We start from the raw sequence: 20879 nt of genomic DNA, 5'->3' as shown, positions 1-20879 counted from the left end.
CTCTTTTTTCCAAGCATGCGTCCCGGGGAGGGACATCTGGTAAACGTTCCGGGGAGGAATGTCGGGTTATTGGGTTTAACTGGAATGTTAAACTTGGGATGTTGGTTAATACACTCATATCTATCATTCAAGTCCCTTCTACTGATTTGTTGCCGAGGAGGCAACAGGGTATTAGTTGATAGCGCTATCTAGGTTTGGCACCCTCACACCGCACCGGGGAGGTCGAGTGAACTAATGACCCCAATCTTGACCATTGCTTTGATAGAGGCTTTGGGGAGCAGGGCAAATAATCTGGAGCCATCGGCGGTAATCGAGTTATTAATAACATCAGATCATTGAATTGTTTTACACTTATCTGGTAACTAAAACGTGATAACAAACTTTGAACTCACCAGCGTCGTCTGACACACTTGTCTGCATGCTTGCAGGTCTATAGGATTTTCGTATTGGGAACTTGCTGTCTGGAAGGCTGGAGTGGTCATGGGTCAAGATACATAGGATCGCAATACAAGTCTAATGGTTTTGACATGTGGTTTTTAAAATACTTAACAAATGATTTATGCTTCCGTTGTATACAATGAATTACATTTAACATTTTGTAACACTTTATGTTAATGAATGAAAGTTTTTATTGAAATATAGTTATGAGTTCAATGTGATCGGTGGCTAGATCCTGGTACGTCACACGTCCTGCGGTGTTTCTGCAAAGTGGTATTTTGGGGGTGTGACAGTTTGGTATCAGAGCCACTGGTTATAGTAAACTTGGTTTTAAAAACGTTTTTATACAACCAGACTATAACCAAACAATTATGAAAACGAGAATACGACCATGACACTCAGCTCCAGATTGCAAGGTTCGTTTTTCACCTGTTGTATACATTGCATGGCTAGTGTACACTTGTTTATGATGTAGCATATGGACACACACTCGTCACTATAGCATAATTTCATGAATTGCTTGTTTACTTTATGATGCGTTGATAGCATGACATACTCCTTTGATTCTTGTGATCTTATCGTTTTGATAACCTCTGTCTGGCATTCGAGTTTGAGGAACCATTTGACATGAGTTACGAGGAACTGAGATGAGCATGCAAATCGCAATATTGTTGTGGGTGCACACATAATAATAACGTGGGGTGCATGTGAGTCCCAGTGAGACTTAACGAGTGGAAAAGGGGTTCTGATCTGTTATTCGATCAACGAGAAATATAGAAAACCTATAGGGGTCATAGCAGTGATTGTCTCCTACTCGTATGTGATCTTTTCACTCCTCTCTGAATCCTTTCGAATCTTGATGCTATCGAGTATTACCTGAACACTCATCTGAACGTCTAGCGAACAGTGTAGGATGTTAGGGGCTAGTACGAACATCTCTGGGTTGGATGTCGCAGCGTTGAATGATTGGTCTATACCTTCCTCACTCCTCTTTGTTTGTTGGAACTCAATGTACTGACGTCTTAGACCCCGAAGTGCGATCACTTCTGCAACACTCTAGAAACATACTGTGTATTACTCTATCAACTTGCAAGAACGATGGACAAGAGGATGATCGTGGGGCCTTACCGACCAAAGAATTAGAACGACCCCGGTTACCGGCAACGAACTCCAGCGGATTGAATTCAATCGAATCCTTAACCCTAGTCAGCAGCTTATGGGAGTCAACTCTTACGAATTAATCGGGATATAAACGATGACAATTGACCATGGTGTGGAATGTGTAACTGCCAGTACGATGAGTAGCGCTTTAGGATGTGGCACGGAATATGACAAGATGGACCCTGTTGGTGAAAGATCGTAGGGCTCCGTTTCAAGCAACGACATTAGAGGAAACAATCACGGCGACATCAGGGTACTCGTAATCGTAGCCTACCGTATGGAAACAAAGGTGACTTCGACAAGGATTGACTGTTATTAAGTCAAAATGTCAACAACCAAGGGAATGATGATAGTATTGGGAATCCGCGTGACTGTAACAACACTGGTAGTGGTGCTTGTGGGAGGGATTTAGGATTTGCGTGAGCGACGCCAAGCATAATAGCAACATGGTAGCTAGTATGAGTAGCTAATCGCTTCGTCTCTGTTTAGTTTAACCCTGATGCTTCCTGAATCTAAACCTGCTGTGGGATCGGCTGATGGCAAGACAATTGAAACCTCATATGCTTGTTGGGATGCAAACTCGACCTTGTGGGACAAGTGTTCGACATCGACCTTTCTTCTGCTATCCTTGATGGTGTCGATACAGTAGTTAGTGTGGATTGGTTATCCAGAGATTGCGCGGATATACCCTGTGAGAAGAAAATTTTGCGTATCCTTCTTCCTAGGGGAAAATCGTTATTTGTTCTAAAAGCCTCAGAGTGGCGCAAAGGTTAGCGCCATTTCATCTATGAAGGCCCATAACTGTCTACGGAGGGATTACCCCGCTACGTTAGCAACCGTTACTGATGTTAAGGCTAAGGAAAAGAGGATCGAGGATCCACCAATTGTTTGTGATTCTTCTCGGTGTGCTACCCGAGGAACTTTCAGGTTTACTTCCACAACTGTTAGTCGGAATCTCAGTTTGATCTCACGCCAGAGGCAGGTCTGATTACTCGTACTCTTACCGTCTTGCACCAGGAGGGTTGCAAGAGTTGTCTAATCAACTACAGGAACTGTTGAACAAGAGTTTGGTCAGACCTAGCTTTTCGCTTTGGGGAGCCCCAGTTATATCCGTGAAAATAAGCCTTTTCATATGTGTTCTGATTTCTGAGAACTTAACAAGTTGACAGTCAAGAACCGTTTGCCTCGACCATGTATTGACAACCTGTCGACTAGTTGCGAGGGACAAGCTTTCATTCGAGGATTGATTAAAGAACGAACTATTATTAGATGAAAGTCCAAGGGGAGAATGTTCCTGGAATGGCATATCGAACATAATACGACCATTGCGACTTTGTACACCATGACCATTGAGTTAATCAACACACCAGCAGCTTTATGGACCACATGAATCGACCGTGTTTATTGATGATGTTTTGGATCATTCCCAGGAGAAAGGAACATCATGGGCAGCATTTGTATCTTATTTTAGAGCTCCTGAGGGAGGAGCCACTCCACGCGAAGTCTTGTTAAATGTAACTTCTGGATTCGAGAGGTACCTTTTCGGTCATGTATTCAACGAAGTGGGAATACACGTGGATCTCGCTAAGACCCGTTTGGGTTAGAAACTGATCGACACCAAAGATTCCTGCAGGGATACAGCAATTCCTTGGTTTCGCTAGATACTATCACTGTTGTAACCTCTTTAGCACAGCGGGGTGCTGTGAATTCATGGGGGACAAAACAGGAGGACGTCTTTTCAGCTTTTGAAACCTAACTCTGCAATGCATTGACCATCGCTTCTATCCGAGGGTACTGATGATTTAGTGGTATACCATGATGGTTCAAATCAGAGTCCCAGTTACACGCCGATGCAACACGAGAAGGTGATGGCTTACGTAGTGGATTTACAAGAGGAATTGCACAAGTCACAACCTGCGGTGGAAACCATGGTCTTTGGATTTAAGTTGGAGGCATTACTTGGACGGTACCAAATGTGCTACTTAGACCGATCACAAGGGCCTCCCGTGTACCTTTGTTTCTAAAAGAGCTAGACGTGTGATGTCATCACTGAATGGAACTTTCGAATGATTTCGGCTATGGAAACCTGAACGTGCACGAGCTTTGCAACCCACTATCGACTCTAACCTACCTGATCATACTCGCTCTATTTAAGCTGGAGAACTGAAGGGAGAGAATTTTTCAAGTTGAACCCATGCGGGGCATGGAGATGCAACCTTTGGCAGGTCGGACGATATTCGCTACCTCATGGAACGGATATGGATCTCATTATACGGCAACTATAGGGAACTTGTGTTGAGCAAAGCACACCGGCCTCGATATTCTAGTCGTCTGGGTATTGACGAGAGATATTAGGATATATAAATCTTGTACTAGTGATCGGGCATGAAGGCCCACCCAGCAATGTATGTGAATGATGGTTGACTTGTGGGAACGTCAAGGTGGAGTATCAGCAACCAGCAACACCCATATGGAAATGAGAACAGGCTGCTATGGATTTTGTCGCTAGTCTACTTACAACTCGAAATGGAAACAATATCACCTGGGTGATCGTTGATTGTCTCTCGTAACCAACACACTTTCTTGCAATCAAGGAAACTGACGAGTCTTCACAGTTTGAGAATATTCCTCTGAGAGAGGCGATTTTTAGGCACGATACCTTTGATTTTGATCTATACCTGATTTATGACAAGCATTGCACAACACTCTTGGCTCACGTATAGACATGAGCATTACTCATCATCATAGGACAAACGGTTCGAGTAAACAAACCATCTTGACACTTGAAGACATGCTGCGAGCATGTGCGTGATTGACTTAGTAAAAATTGGAAGGACACCTACCTTTGGTTAATTTACTGCAACAACTACCAATCTAGTACTCAGACAACTCTGTTTGAGGCGTTGCATGGACAGTAACGCTAATCTCCTTGTTGGATTAAGGTGGGTGACAACCTAATCATGGGTCCAGGACTTGTACTCGAAACTCTTAGGAAGGTTGCCTGGATCGGAAACCATTTGGCAGCAACGCGTGACCGTCAGAAAAGCTGATAAGCTTAGGAAACATTGGGAGTTTGCTGCAGGCGAACGTGTCATGATTGAAAGTCTCACCCTGCGAGGGTGCGGTGCGCTTTGGGAAGCGTGGCAAGCCTAATTCACGTTGTGTTGGGCCATTCAAAATTATGCAAAGAATCGGCAACATGGACTACAAACTCGAGTTACCTGACAAATTAGGAAACGTTCACGATGTCGTTTATGTCTCGAACCTATCGAAGTGTTTGTTCGATGAAACACTTGTGATACCCTTATTAGAGCCTAAGATTAATGACAAGTTGCAGTTTGTTGAGGAACCCATTGAAAACATGGATCAGGAAGTCAAAGTTCGTTAACACAGTCGAATTTCAATCATGAGAGTTCGTTGGAACTCAAGACGTGGACCGGAGTTCACGTGGGAACGCGATGATCGGAGTAAGCCCTAGTACCCTCAGCAGTTCAAACGGTTGTATCAACTTCTGATATCATTGGCGAATTTCAGGACGAAATTCCTTTTCAAGTTGGGGATGATGTGGCACCCGAGGAAAACCCACAGTCATCCTAATCTAACACCTTGCCGCTTTGTGTTACTGATCAAATTTCGGGAAGAAATTTCTTTCAAGTTGGGGATGATGTGCCATTAACACCACACTTGACGAAGTAGGGTGTTTCGCCAAAGACGGTTATTCACCGCATAAGGGCTTCAGCCCAAACTGATCCTCAAGCCCGAGTCGTCTCAGGCCCAGCTCCTTCTGTGTGTATATTTAGAAGTCATTTGCAAACCCTAGCACTCTCATTTTGTTCATGAGAAGTCGACGACAACCACTGTGGACCGAAACCTTCCTCTTTTGCAAGCACCTCAACCTTAAGGTCTAGCACATCTTCTTCGATCCCTCGGTTAGTATGTAAACAATACTTGATCTGTTATTCATTCGTTGCCTGTTATGAGTTTTGTTATAGATCTAGGGTTTGTTAGAATTCTGTAAATATGATTGATTGTATAACCAAGTGATGTTGATGTTTAAGTTGCGATGATATTGAATTGACTGTGTTGTGTAAATACTGATTAATGAATTGGAATGTATGACGAACGGAATCTTTGATGGTTTTCTTGTGTTAACAAATGGGTAGACTTGGTAGGGTAATAGGTTAACATAATCGATGAACTGTGACTGCATGTTGTGTTTATGATGATGATTTTATTCGGCTTAATGATCACTGATGGGTTAGTTCGAGGATCGCATGATTTGGGCATGATCAGATTATGTAGATCAATGATCTGGTAGTGGTTATACTAGTGTTGATTGGTAACAGTGATTATTAGGGTTAGTATGAATCTAGGTGTTAACTGTTCCCCCGACGAAGAACCATGTAACTTCGCCAAGGTTGGTTTCAACGAAACATGGGACTTTCGTCGACCTGTGTACGACGAAAAAGGGGGTATTTTGTCGGTCTGGTTATGACAAAGAATGGGGACCTTTATCAAAGGGTTCTTCGTCGAGGAGTAGGTTTTTCATCGGCTATTCCACTACGATGATCATGATAGTAACTGTCAATGTTTATGCATATTATTCGAGTACACATGATAATGTTGGAGCCTGTTTTGTCTTGAGTAACATTCACATGGATATCTTGACTTGTATGGAATCTAAATACCTGCTATATGTAAAGCTGTTTTTGTGTGAACCATTATGATACACATGTTGATAGGTGTCAAAGTGAATTAGAAATATTTGTACTTGTGATGAGAAACCTGGTTTCACTCATGGGGTAGTAGACCCAACTGCTATGTGTTGTTGTGTATACAAACTGGGTACTTAATCCATGTTATATGGTAAACTTGGTGACGAATATAGTTTGCGTGAAATACGTGATTTAGTGGTTAGGAAACGGGTATTTTGGTAACAACCATTGGAACATGAACTTGTGTTGCAAACGTGTATGAAATCTGAATGTTTGCAATGTGACACGTGATTTGGATACATGATTGTGAAAATGAGTACTCTTGGTAACCACGGTAGGGTTTCGTTGACCAACTTGGAACGGGTAAAGTAATTTAACAAACCGAGCAAATCTAAGGTGAGTTCACTGCTCTTTTTTCCAAGCATGCGTCCCGGGGAGGGACATTTGGTAAACGTTCCGGGGAGGAATGTCGGGTTATTGGGTTTAACTAGAATGTTAAACTTGGGATGTTGGTTAATATACTCATATCTATCATTCAAGTCCTTTCTAGCGATCTGTTGCCGGGGAGGCAACGGGGTATTAGTTTATAGCGCTATCTAGGTTTGGCACCCTCACACCGCACCGGGGAGGTCGGGAGTGAACTAATGACCCCAATTTTGACCATTTCTTTGATAGAGGCTTTGGGGAACATGGCAAATAACCGGAGCCATCGGCGGTAATCGAGTTATTAACACCATCATATCATTGAACTGTTTTACACTTATATCTGGTAACTAAAACATGATAACAAACTTTGAACTCACCAGCATCGTCTGACACACTTGTCTGCATGCTTGCAGGTCTATAGGGTTTTCGTATTGGGAACTTGCTGTCTGGAAGGCTGGAGTGGTCATGGGTTGAGATACATGGGATCGCAATACAAGTCTAATGGTTTTGACATGTGGTTTATAAAACACTTAACAAATGATTTATGCTTCCGCTGTATACAATGAATTACATTTAACATTTTGTAACACTTTATGTTAATGAATGAAAGTTTTTATTGAAATATAGTTATGAGTTCAATGTGATCGGTGGCTAGATCCTGGTACGTCACACGTCCTGTGGTGTTTCCGCAAAGTGGTATTTTGGGGGTGTGACACATTGACTACATGTCTGATTTCACTAATTAATCCCCAAATATAACGGGAGATTAATACTGGTTCTGGTGAAGCTAGGGTTGGCACTATCCTGGCATATTCAAAGAATACGGTAGTGTAACCCTTACAGTCTATTCCAGTTATTCTAAGATTTAAGAACTTATTAGCGATTTGTTCTTTTTCATGAGGAGGACAAAATTTCCTTTCCACTAGGTTCTTAAAATCAGTCCATTCCATATTATAAACTTTGTCACTTCCCATAGACTGGAGAATAGCATTCCACCATTCTAGAGTTGCATTCTTAAAAAGATTGGAAGCAAACATAATCTTATCTTCTTCTGCACATTTGCTTATTTTTAAGACTGCTTCTGTCTTTTCTATCCAACGTAGAGCTGCAATGGCTCCTTCATTTCCGGAGAATTCTATTGGTTTACAAGACCAGAATTCTTTGTAAGAACAACCATATGACATGGTTCTTCTCCTTTTTGGAATAGGCAATTGAAGTAACGGTCCATTATTCACGCTGTGACTGGGTTCAGTAGGTGGTCGTTTACTTCCACTGTTAGTTTTGTTATTTTCTGCTTCTTTAACAGTCTTGGTAATATATGGCATAACGTCTATAATTCCTTGTGCTACTATATGTTGAATGACACTGTTATCTATTTGGTTTCCATTATTCTCATTATTCTGTTTTTCCTGATTTACTTTGTTGTCCATCTGAATTACAAACATTTGTTAGGTATTAATATCACAGAATAAAATTTTAATGCAAACAATTACGCAAACAATTTGATCAAAATCGTCAAGCATTGCGATATTTACTCTTTTTCATATATATATCTATTACAATCTACAACTGGAATTTAAACACACTACTAGTTATATATCAATAAGTATTAGGTTATCTATTTTAGTTGATTTTTTTTGTGTTTTTTATACTACACACACACACACACACATATATATATATATATATATGCTTATTATTATTATGGGTCGTTTCTCCAGTATTGCATTTCTCGCTCGTTGTACTTCCACACGAGCTTTTCTCCTATTTGTCTTATCCTATCTCCTCCTTCTACTAATTCCTCACCAAATGTGCGGAGTTCCTGCACATTCGCTTCACTCATGGTTGGCAGTGGTGCGGGTATTGAGTCAGGGTACTGGGGCATAGGTTCTCCATATGGGTATGGGTTGTCTAGTATCTCCTGGACATACTGATCGACATTCCAATATGGATCTAGAGGGTTTAGGTTGTTATATTGTGCTATGGGGTTTGGTATTGGTTCTCCCTATGGATAGAGTTCCTGGTAATCCCTATGGTCATCCTCCCATGGATCATAAGTTAGAGGATTAGGTGCTGGGATTCTAGGTATCTCGTTAGGGTCAAATGCTGGTATGGGAATTTGGTCTCCTTGGTTCAGTTCTATCTCCATTGGTTGGGTTGGGAATAGTGGCAATCGCTGTGGTGCAATTATTTGGTGTAGGTTTGGATCTGCTATAGTGGTGGCTAATATATGAAAGTTTGCCAACCGTCTATTAACTATCTCTTGGGTCTGGGTGTTCATTTCTCTATTGGCTGCTGCTAAAGCCCTTTGTTGTTGTAACTTTCTCATTCGTTTTCTCCTCTCATGTGCTCCCCGACTGAACCATCCTCTCTTTTAAGAAGGGAATGCTTCTCCGGATTGCGACTTAAATGTGAAGATTTCCTCTTCAGTGTCAGCAGAAAACCCTGAAGGAGTAGGCTGTGAGGAAGTTCCTTCACTTTTAGGAGAACTAGCTAGGTGATGATAGGCGTCAGACGTACCTTGCTCACTCATATTGTAAACTAACAGATTGTCAAATAACACAAAAAAATAATATACATCTATACACATAATCACATAGATTATTTTCTAACATAAATGATAAAATTTTGGTGTCAGCAGAACACTTCAGTGGCTGAAATCAGTGGCTGTAGGTCTGATACCACTTCTCTGTCGCAACCCTCGACCCCTACCCCGGGAGCGGGCGGCCGCGAGGACAGTATAGTGGTATCGGTGTTTATTAATTTGGCAGCAAAAATTACATGAGGACCGTAGTTAGGAAATAGTTTATCAGAGTGAAACACCAAACTTTTATATTTAATAAATACATGGGAAAATCCAAGTTTCCATTACAACATGTTTATAGGGATAAACCCTGTTTTATTGAAATAAAACTTCTTTCTTGTTTAGGTAACTTTTATAGCCACTTTTCCAAGCCTTCAGTGCTCTCCAACTGGCTTCTATTTGGCTTTCACAATTGTTACCTGAAACGCATTTTAAAAAGTTTTATCAGCAAGAAATACTGGCGAGTGAATCCCAATTTAATCAAAACTATTTTATCATTTTACAGTATTGAGGGCATACGCAATTACATTTGTTTACATCTACTCAATTACCACCCACGGTACTATCAATCCTGACTTGTGGTCATGCTACTACTGACAGTGTAGTAACAAGTAATGTATACAAAACCCCAACATACCAACAGTAATTGTAGAATCACAAATACTCAATCACTGTTAAATGTAATTTAAAACAATTGAGGTTTTGTAAAAACAGTTTGCAAAAAGGGGAATAACTCACATTGCTATTTTAGATAATACTACTGCTGGTGACTTCATGGTTATAATCTATTAAAATGCCAATGCACACGTGTTAGTAAGATAACCCAATTTACATTAGCTATACCCCAGAGACAGAACTCCAACGACTGAGTCAGGCAGAGCCTTGACATGCGTTACGGAGCTCTAGATCAATCGGGCAGAGTAACTAATACGTAATCGGGGGTTATAATACTTACAACGAGGCAGAGCTTTGCTTTTTTGGGGTATTATTCCCGAGAGTTTTATCTTTAATATTAGAGAGACAAAGAGATTTTTGAGCGACTATGAAATGTGCCGATGCTGCTCAACTTATAGGGTTTTCGGAAGTCCGTCGCACCCCGCTACGCCCTTGGGCTTAGTCCCTCGTGGGGCATGAGCCGCCTATAGCTAGGGTGTAGGTTGGTCGAGTCAAGGGTTAGACCTGCCACGACTAGGACACGTGGCACCATTGTTTGTCCGGCAAACAAGGGCCATCGCGCCCCGTGACACCCTTGAGGTGTATCCGTCGCGGGCGGCGAGACACCTTTATTATTTGTTTTATATGATTTTTATTAATATAAAGGTATTTTTGGCCCATTTTTCGTTTACGGGGTGTATTTTAGGACGTATAGGACATGTTTAAGGGTTTTGAGAGAGTTGTTATATTAAAGATGTTTACGTAAAGACTTATAGTTTAGCGATATCAAGGTATGTAAAGTGGAAAAAAAGTATAGTTTTATGATTAAGATTAGAGTGTATATTAGCTGATTTTTTAAAAAAGAAAAAAGAAAACTAAGTTGATATATGTTTAGTGATGTGTTATATTTAAAGGATTTACTACCGGCCATTTTAAATTTACCAACTCTGTTGTCTTTTACCGAACTTGTGTATTAATAAGTAAAAACATATATTAAAGAATTAGTTCGTACATAAGTATACGAAATTTAATGCTCATGGATTCTTTATTCATGAATATATTTAGTTAATAATATATATTTTTTAAAAACAGGGTAAATTACACTTTTCGTCCTTTATGTTTGTATCGGATCGCAATGGATGCTCTTTAACTTCAATAATTATAGTCACAATCCTTTATTTGTAAAACCTATTACACTCTACGTCCTTTGTCCCTAACCTGGTTAAAATTTTTATTTAAGTATGACATGTGATTATCATGTGAGGGCATTTATGTCTTTTTACACCTGATTCATACCCCCACATAAATATACTAAAAAACCGTTATGAATTATTTTCTCATAACCATTCTCTATGCAAAAACACACACACGGCTGTACATCATCTTCCCCTTGGGAACACTTAATTCCACTCTCTAAAACCTTTTATTCGAATTTGGGTCTAATTTCCTAGGTTTGGGCTGAATCTGGATTCCTGATATGAAATTAGGTCACACCCACCTGCACTGACTAGGGTTCCCATCGGTCTGAACATGGCTAGGCTAGGGTTCCGGCGACCCTTAGACGACGGGTCTGAACAAGATGAACAAGACCTGAACAAGATAAAATAAGATCAAACCCACCTCCCATTTTGGTAGTGATGATGGTTGTTACAGTGGTAGTGGTGGGGTTGGAATTTGGTGATGGTGGCTGTGTCACAGTGATGGTGGTGGCGGATTTGGTGGTGGTGGGATTCGGTGGTGGTGGGATTCGGTGGTGGCGGCAGGATGTGGGTTGTAGATCTACGAAGAATCTGACATTGCAGATCTGATGAGTTTCGTGTTTCTTTGCGCGTGGGTTTATGAAGACGGGATTAGAGGATTAGATTGTGACTTATTTTGTAAAATGGTGGCGGCAGGATGTGGTGGTGGCGACAGGATGTGGTGGTTAGGGTTTTAGGGTTAGGGAATTGGGGGAGATGATGTATATATGCAATTTTTGGTTTTATTTACTAAACATTTAAATAAAACCATGAATTGACCAGAATGCCCCTAAGTGAATAAATTTAACTGAAAATTTTAATATGCTTAGTGTTAAAGGACGTAGAGTGTAATTGGGTTTAAAAATAAAGGATTGTGACTGTAATTATTGAAATTAAAGGGCATCCGTTGCAATCTGATACAAACATAAAGGACGAAAATTGTAATTTACCCTAAAAAACAAGTTACAGAAATTCATAAAAAAACGCATGGAACCGAAAGTTATTTTTAAAACGGTTAACTCACACAAACTCAAATTCCACTCATAAGGCGGTTGGGTGTGAGAACTCAAATTCTCTTAAGTTTGTTTTATAACTTCTAAGCCCCTAAGTTTGTTTTAGTTTTAGATAACACACCTTAGAATTTGGTTTTAACTTTAAAAAGACCCCCCTCTCCCCCAATTTGTTTTTAGTTATATATGTTAATGTTTTAAAGTTTAATTTAAATTCAAAATATGTTTAGTTATTTTTATTTTAATCAACTAAACAAATAAAACACATTAAATAAAAAATATTAAAAAAAGAAAGTGGAAGAGAGAACCACACCCAATGTTTGAGGAAGGATGATTAGGTGGAAGCAAATGATGATGTGGCGTTGATGTAGACTTGAGGAAGAAGAGGGAAGGGAAAACCAACCCCATAACCTAAATTTACCACTGGACTAAAATCTTCAACCACTTTGAGAAAAACATCAGTATAAACACACATTGATGTTCGTTAAAAAAACACATATTGATACCAGTAGTGAAGAAACACAGAACTAATTTTAGAGTTAATTAGTTTGGTTTATGTTTCTACCATAAGGGTTAATCTTCTTATCACTTTCTGAGCTCCTTAACGATCCGATAATCCTGCAAAACAGAACACCGTTAGCTCGTTAAGAGGGAAATTTGGGGGTTTCCCTCTTAACCAGACTCCGGCGTGAGAATAAGTAACTGTTTTGAGGAGATAATAGTGTGTAAAGAGTGAGAGTAGAGAGAATAGAATGAAACAACCTGTGCATGGAGGTTCCTATTTATAGTCGGGGAGTTGTAAGAGGAGTTGGGCTAATAGGCCTTGGGCCGGAAGGTGACAACTTAGAGGATATGCTCCTTGTCTCACTGGTGTCGACCGTTAGTGTCTTCTAGAAGATATCCGGTGCTGGCGCACCGTGATTGGAGCCACGTGTCCTGTTGTCGGCCTTGTTGTCCCTCTTCCATCAGCAGGTGAGTGGAGATCGTGGGGCAGTTGTCGCCGCCCCTTGATTGGTGCCACGTAGGCGTCCTTGGGTACTCTCTGTCTCCTTCACGTCAGACGATCGTGGAGCATGATTGAGCACAGCCTGGAGGACGCTGATTGGCTCTTTGGTTCTGCCACTTGCACCTTCTGAATTGGCCTTGCGTCGTGATCCTGCGCGACCCTTGTTGAGCACGTAAGCAACCCGCGCAGGATTATAGGTGTTGCAGGCTTTATGCTAAGTGTTGAAGTCGGTGTTCCTTCTTGTTTGGACCTCGTGCGAGGTGAGTATTTGGTGAAATAACCCGCGCGAGTTTGAGATTGAACCGCTTGTTATATTAGGAATATGGTCCCGTGCGCGACCTGTTAGAAGGTGCGCGTCTTTTTGGGACCATACCCCTTCAAGTCCCCCCAGTACAGTGCTGCACCATGCGCGAAGTAAGTGGTTGGAGCTCTGGAGTTAGAAAAAGGTGCTAGTTATGAAAAAAATGCTTGATTGATCTTGGTAGGCGCGTGCGTGTAATTGCTTGTTAGTTATTACGGCGCGGCTACCGGATTTGGCTGATGATGATTCGCTGCTTTTGGGTGTAGGTGCGCAGGCTTAATTAATCATCAGAACTGCGTGGCCTGAGTAACTTCTGCATGGAGTTTATAGTAGTTTTGGGCGGGAAAACTCTCGAATTTTGAATTCTGACGGGTCGGTTCAAATGTCGTTGATGGCGACGTTTGAGTTGACTGCTGACACGGCCGTCATCAAGTTGTCCCTAACGGTTCGGCTTTCCATCAGGCGAGTGAGGCCCACGCGCGCGTGGTAACTGTCACTCCGATAATCCCGCCTTATGTGGCGTCTTTTGATTGGTCACGTGCGCGGTGATCTCGGCACGTTTACCCATCGCATTAAATGCGATGGGTATATATATCCGATGAGGTGTCAGAGCAGATCACCTTTCTTCTTCTGTTGCCATCTTTTCCTTCTATTTGCTCTCGAATTTTCTTTGAATCTTCAAACTCTTGAAGAACATAGTAGCAGATCTTCAAGTTTCTTGAGAAGATATTCGAACTTTCTTCTTGAACTTCCATGGCTGAAGAACATCCTCAAGAAGAAAACCCAGGGGAAGAAAGTCCCCTCCGTGTCCTCAAATGGGATCTGGGTTTATTTGAACAAATTACAAGAGGCTTCTGGTTTCCACCGGAGTGGGATGCCAGATATCCCGGTCAAAACCAAACCACTGCTGATGCACCGCCGGGATATATTACGCTTTTCGAGGACTTCTTTTTACAGGGCAACTTCCGGTTGCCGTTGACGAACTTCATGGCCCATATACTTCAGTATTATGGGTTTCATATTTCACAGATGAGCCCACCCGGCATGGTTAGGGTGAGGCATTTTGAGTTTTTATGCCGGGCCCATGATATAGAGCCCACAGTTGAGAAATTCCAGGTGTTCTATCAGCTCATCAGGAACATGGGGTTCTATTCCTTCGGTAATCGGGGCGCAGCTAAGAAGATCTTGTTGAATCCACCCAAGAGTTTCCATGACTGGAAACAGAAGTTCTTCTTTATTCGCGAGGAGGTGATGCCGATTGCCATGAGCTTCCGTCCATGGACTGATGTGATCGAGAAGAAGGAGCTGGCGATTCCCAAGAAGGAGAGTTGGTATTCGAAGCTCACTCCTACACCAAATCGAGTTTTTGGTGAAAACGTTCTGGTAGCAACGCGGATGAGTGATCAGTGGCCAGCATAGAGCAAGGAAGTTCCGGTTTTGAAGTTACAAGATAAAGGTTAGTCACTTTTTTAATTACTTCACTTCTTCTAGTAATCTTTCTGCGCTTAACCTGATGATTACGAGTGTAGAAGCGCATCTGTGGCAAGCTGTCTTCCCCACCTTTGGTGGGTCCATGGGGGTGCGCCCGCTGGAAGCAGGGGAGCAGTATTGGTATGAAGAGATTAAAGGCCACTCCATGTATCCAGTTGCTGGAGCCTTCGCCAATCCATCTACTGCAACCGAAGGTGCGTATATACCTAACCCCCGGCCTTTGCGCGCTTTGAGTTCTGCTGGGAAAGAGATTGTCTATCTTTCCAGCGAGGAGTCTGTGGGGTCTTCAAATGGAGAGCTAAGTTCCTGGTCTAACATCTTTGCAGGTGTGTTGCGCGACCTCGGGATTGACCCAGAAGAGAAGAAGAAGAAGTCAAAAAAGAAGAAAATTATTAACATTGATGCTGATGTGACCAGCAAAAAGGGTTGAAGTAGCCGCGCGGCCTCCGGTGCTCCTGATAAAGGTACTCTACGCTTTCGTCAGAGTAACTTGGAAGATTACGTTATTACCAGTGACTCACTTGATGGTTTTTCGCGCGTAGGCGAGAAGAAAACCGGCGCCGCTGGTTCGAAAAGCTCTGGGAGCGCGGGTTCTCGAGAACCCTGATGCTGGTGCCACCGTCCTCTGTCGCGCTTGAAGACGAAGAGGAGGAGGAAGAAGAAGAAGAAGAACATGCTGAGAAGTTGATAAGCAGGAAAAGGAGTAGGGAGACCACAGCTGGTGCTTCTGTGGCGCAGAAGGCTGGTGGAGCTCCCGTAATCGGGAAACAGAGCAATCTGCGCTCTCTTTATAAATTTTCTCCCGGTTAGTTTCTTGACTACCTTGCTCTCTTTGTTAGTACCTCTTTTTAACACTTATTTTCTGCAGAGGCCAAAAAGAAGACCTCTGAAAAGAGGAGTGTTGTTTTCAAAGATCCCCAGGAACCGGCGGTGAAAAAGACCAAGGTTACCATCAAGCCTTTCAAGACTGCTGGGTCAGAGGCTGAGAAAGAGAAAAACAAGGCCGTTGAGAAGCCTGTTGATAAGGCTGCTGAGAAGGAGAAGGAGGCGGAGAAAAAGAAGGCTTTTGAAAAGCCTGTTGGTGGTGATCCTAAGGAGACTGCGGCCGCTGCTGTTACTGCTCATGAAAAAGCGCAGGGTCCGGAGGTCGTCCACATCACGGGGCTTGACCAGCTCCTTCATGAAAAAAGGAAAGAAACTGGCAAGGGGCCTGAGGTTGTCAAACCCACCGAGCCGGCGCAGATCGATCCCCCCTCCCAAACTGTTAAAGATACTTCTGATGTTAGGGGGTCAACTGCTACTGCGCACAAGGAAACCAAAACCGCTGCAGGTGGCGCGGGTGCGGCTGGTGGTGCAGGAGGATCTATGCCCCAGGTTATCGGCCAGAAAGATACTGTGGGCGATATTTATTATAAGACTTATACGGAGGAAGCGCGCGGTAACGCTCCCCACCAAGCTCCGCGGGGTCTAAAGCAGAAGGACACCTTCTTGGAGTTTGGAGCATGTCGTGACTGGTTCCTGAATTCATTCCCTCTTGGCGAGGTTAACCGCCAAAGGGCACGAACTCATGATGGGCTGTACCAAGCCTATGTCGTTGGAGAGGCCAATACTCGCGCCGCCAATCACCAGATCGTACGAGAATGGCGCACGATGATTAAGGAGCGGGCGGACTGGGAAAAATATCGTGAGCGCCTGGTGAGGCAGGTTAAGGATTATGAGAAGGCTAAGGCTGCCCTTGGCAAAGAGAAGGCAAAGTTTGAGGGTGATAAGAAGTCAGAAGAGTGGGGCCGTGAAGGCCTTCGGGGCAAGCTTCGTGCTGCTGAAGATCTTCTGGCGAAGGAGAAGGCTGAATGGAAGAAAATTTGTGAGAAAGATAATCATCGTATGTATGCAGCCCGAGCCAAGATTACCGACCTTGAGGGTCAAGTTGCTGAATTGAAAGGGAAGGTTGAAGATGTTCAAGCTGATAAGGAACATGTTGAGGTCTGATCATTGTTAACCCTTCTTCCCTTTAGGATTTTTTGCTTGTGAAATTATCTAAGTCTGTCCTTCCTTCTGTAGGCTGAGTTGAAAGCGCAGGTATCCAGTAAGGACAAAGACCTGGCAGCTAAGGACGTTGAGATTGCCGAGTTGAAACGTAGTTTGCAAGAGCAAACCGACAAAAGTGAGTCCTTGGAAATTGACCTTGGAGCTGAGAGAGGGAAAGTTGCTTCTGCTGAGGAGGCCAAGCAAAAGGCTGAGGAGGCGCGAGACATGAGTACATCTACCCTTAACATAGCGCAAAACAATTACTCCGAGGCTCAAGGCATCGTTGACACGCTGGTTACCGAGGCCGAGTGGATGCGTGGCCGAGGAGTAGTTCTGGTATGGTTCTCTTCTTAACTTAGGCTTTATTTGTTAAAACCTATTTCTTATCCATCGCCTTTGCTGTAGATGGCCAACTCTATCTTGAATGCTGGAGAACTGGATGAAGCTGTTGCTGCTCTCACGGATGCCTCACGCGCGGTTGGTTATCGTGGAGGTTATCTAGAGTGTGCGCAACATGTTGAAGAAGCGATAGGACAAGAGTTCGATGTCAGTCATTGCTCAGTGACCGATCAGGCTGATGCTGCATTAGCCCGCGCTGAAAAGGCTTATGACCATCAATCACTGCCTGTGATGGATTTGGTCGCAAAGGCACTGGAGCATGACGACTGGTGCCAACGGTTGAAGCAGATCCTTGACCCTCCAGAGACTGTGGAGTTGTCTGATGGAGAGCCAGCTGGAAATGATGGTGATGGTGATGGCGATAAGCATGACGATGATGGTGGTGGTGATGGTTATGAGTAGGTAGCGTTGACAGGCTTTGTGCCTTGTAATTTTATTTTTAGATGTTAAATGTAACCCATTGCGCGGTCGCGCTTATTTTGAATTGAATCGATGATGGTTTGTTTCTATGTAACTATTGCGCGGTTGCGCTTGTTGAATATGATGTTTATGTTTGCTTTCCCTTTGTCCAGTTACAATTATTGCACTGTTGTTAGAAACTTTGGTTAAGCTAGCGCGAATGAATGTAAGTGTGGCTCTTGTGCGAGTGTAACTGCCCGGTCTCGCGCTATGTTCTCGGAGGACCTTGGAGGCATAACTCAAGAGCTCGTAATTTACTAAAGTATTTTCGTGCTAATCAAAAGTTTAACATGCATTTGTAACGAAGAAGTCATCATGATAAAAGAAAACATAAGGCATATGCTTTCATTAATTAAGAAACTGGCGCTTAGGCCAACATACATCGCGTATAAGTAAAATAAAGGGCGTTTAGTCGACATAGGAAATTAAGAAAGGCGCGTGGCCGACATGAGTTGATAAAGGCGCAAGGCTGAGAGTAGTTACATATAACACTTGCGCAGTTGTTGCGCGTTCCACGTGCGCGGGACGATTTATCCATCCAAAGTGCGCAACTTGTATGCCCCCTTTCCTAGCACCTCATGTACCAAGTACGGGCCTTCCCACTTGGGTGCTAGCTTTCTAGGGCATTCAACATTCGGAGCTTCATTGTCTCTGAATACATACTCTCCTGGAATGAAGGTACAGATGCGCACTCTTGCATTGTAATACCTCTCCAGCTGTGTCTTGTACTTGGCTTCTTTGATTCGCGCTATTTCGCGCCTTTCTTCGAGTAAGTCCAAGTCAAGACGGCTCTGCCTCGTTATCGATTGTGTTGACTGCTGTCAAGCGCGGCGAGGGCTGGCCAATTTCAGCTGGGATAACCGCCTCTGAGCCATAGACTAGGCTAAAGGGGGTTTCGCCAGTGCTTGTCTTCGGCATGGTTCGATGAGCCCACAGGATGCTCGGGAGCTCATCTACCCAGCCTTTTCTCTTTGTGCCCAGACGGGCTTTTATCCCTTCAACGATACTCTTGTTGACACTTTCTACCTGACCGTTGCCTTGAGGGTGCGCAACGGAGGAGAAAGTGTGCTCAATATTCATTTCCTTCATCCATTTTTGGAGATCTTCGGAAGCAAAATTGGTGCCGTTGTCTGTTACGATTTTCAGTGGGAGACCAAACCTGCAAATGATATGCTCCCAAATGAACTTGCGCACCATCATTGCAGTAGTTGAGGCGAGTGCTTTGGCCTCCACCCATTTTGTGAAGTAATCCGCGACAACAATTATGAACTTCACAGCTCCAGGAGCTTCCGGGAAGGGTCCCACCATGTCAATCCCCCACTGCTGGAAAGGCCAGGCAGTGGACACGGGGATAAGATCATTTTTCGGGCGCAGGGTTTTTGGGGCATGCCTTTGACAGGAGTCGCATTTGTGTAGGGCGTCAACGTGCATCCCTGGCCAATAATATCCAGCGTTCATTATCTTCACGACAACCATGCGCGGGCCCGCATGGATGCCGCAGATTCCTTCATGAATCTCCCTGATCAAGTAACTTGCATCTTGGGGGTCCACACAGCGCAAAAGTGGCCCCAAAAAGGATCTTCGATACAAGATTCCACCATTCATCTCATAGAACAAAGCCTTGTTCTGTATCTTTCTAGCTTCCGCTTTGTTTTCAGGGAGTATTCCTTCTTGCAAGTACTGGATGATAGGGGTCATCCAAGATGGCTACCCTATCTCGATCACATTCACTTGACGCGGCAAAACCGACGTATTTTTGAGTACTTCAATTCTTACATCCTTGGCAAGATGTTGAAAAGATGTTGAAGCGAGCTTGCTCAGGGCGTCCGTTAGTTTGTTCTCTAAGCAATTGATGTGAACTACCTTGTATGACTTGAATTGCTGAAGCAATTCTTTCGCCTGGTCCAAGTACAAAGCCATAACTTCACCTTTGGTATCATACAACCCGTTGATTTGACTTGATATTAACAATGAGTCAACATGAGCTTGTAAGTTTTGGGCTCCCATCTTGATAGCGAGGCACAGGCCTGCCAAGAATGCTTCATATTCCGCCTCATTGTTGGTATTCTTGAAATCCAACTTGATGGCGTATGTAAATTCATGTTTCTCGGGGCTAACAAAGTGCAACCCGGCTCCTACGCCATCTTCGTTTGAGGCCCCATCAATGTATAGCAACCACAATCCGTCTGATGTATCCTTGATGGGAGTATCCACCACTTCACAATCTTTAATTTTATCCTCCGGGACTTCTGTGATGAAGTCCGCTAGAACTTGACCCTTGATGGCTGGGTGCGGCCTGTAGAGAATATTGTGGCCCCCCAGCTCGATTGCCCATTTTGCTAGGCGACCTGATGTTTCTGGCTTTTGTAAAATTGTGCCGATGTGGAAGTTAGTGAGTACTGTTATCACATGCCCTGTAAAGTATCTGCGTAGCCTCCTGGAGGCGTGTAGCAGCGCAAGCACTAACTTCTCCATTTTTGAATATCTCGTTTCTGTATCTATAAGCACCTTACTGACATAATAAATTGGAGTCTGAACTCCATCTCTCTCAACCAACAATACCGACCCAACTGCCTTGTCCGAAGAAGACAAATACAGAATGAGTGGTTCTTTTTCAAACGGCGTAGTCAGGGTAGGGAGCTTAATCAAACATTCTTTCATTTGCTGGAAGGCAGCTTCTGCTTCCGGCGTCCACTTGAATTCTTGCTTCTTCACGCAGTTGCGCAGAGTGCTGATAAAAGGATATGACTTTGCAGCGTGGTTCGATAGAAATCGATTAAGCGCGGTTAGACAGCCGGCCAATCGTTGCATCTCTTTGATTGTGCGCGGTGACGGCATCCGCTCTATGGCTTGAACTTTCTCTGGGTTGACTTTAAAGCCGCCATTTGTGACTACGAAGCCTAAGAATCTGCCCTCTTCCATCCCAAAGGAACATTTGGCTAGATTTAACTTCATATTCATGCTTCTCA

At 43.3% G+C, this 20879-nt stretch overlaps 1 protein-coding gene across 1 annotated transcript; it reads left to right on the top strand.

Moving 5' to 3' along the window:
- The first annotated feature begins 15630 nt into the window (after positions 1-15630).
- LOC110882614 lies at positions 15631-17853 on the top strand. Its single transcript, XM_022130595.1, has 4 exons — positions 15631-15829; positions 15893-17007; positions 17086-17388; positions 17458-17853. Exons 1-4 carry the CDS (start codon positions 15631-15633, stop codon positions 17851-17853), a joined length of 2013 nt encoding a protein of 670 aa, XP_021986287.1.
- Positions 17854-20879: the final 3026 nt, after the last annotated feature.

This window comes from Helianthus annuus, chromosome 10 (genome assembly GCF_002127325.2).
Source record: "Helianthus annuus cultivar XRQ/B chromosome 10, HanXRQr2.0-SUNRISE, whole genome shotgun sequence".
NCBI classification, from domain to species: Eukaryota; Viridiplantae; Streptophyta; class Magnoliopsida; order Asterales; family Asteraceae; genus Helianthus; species Helianthus annuus.
Note: the sequence above shows the minus strand (reverse complement) of the source record. Positions and strands in the feature narration are given on the sequence as shown.

Bases quoted from the DNA above. Each gene is read 5' to 3' on its own strand.
- LOC110882614 (XM_022130595.1), top strand. From the start codon at position 15,631: ATGCTGGTGCCACCGTCCTCTGTCGCGCTTGAAGACGAAGAGGAGGAG. The intron at 17,008-17,085 runs GTCTGATCATTG...TTCCTTCTGTAG, and splicing joins CTGATAAGGAACATGTTGAG to GCTGAGTTGAAAGCGCAGGT. The intron at 17,389-17,457 runs GTATGGTTCTCT...CCTTTGCTGTAG, and splicing joins GTGGCCGAGGAGTAGTTCTG to ATGGCCAACTCTATCTTGAA.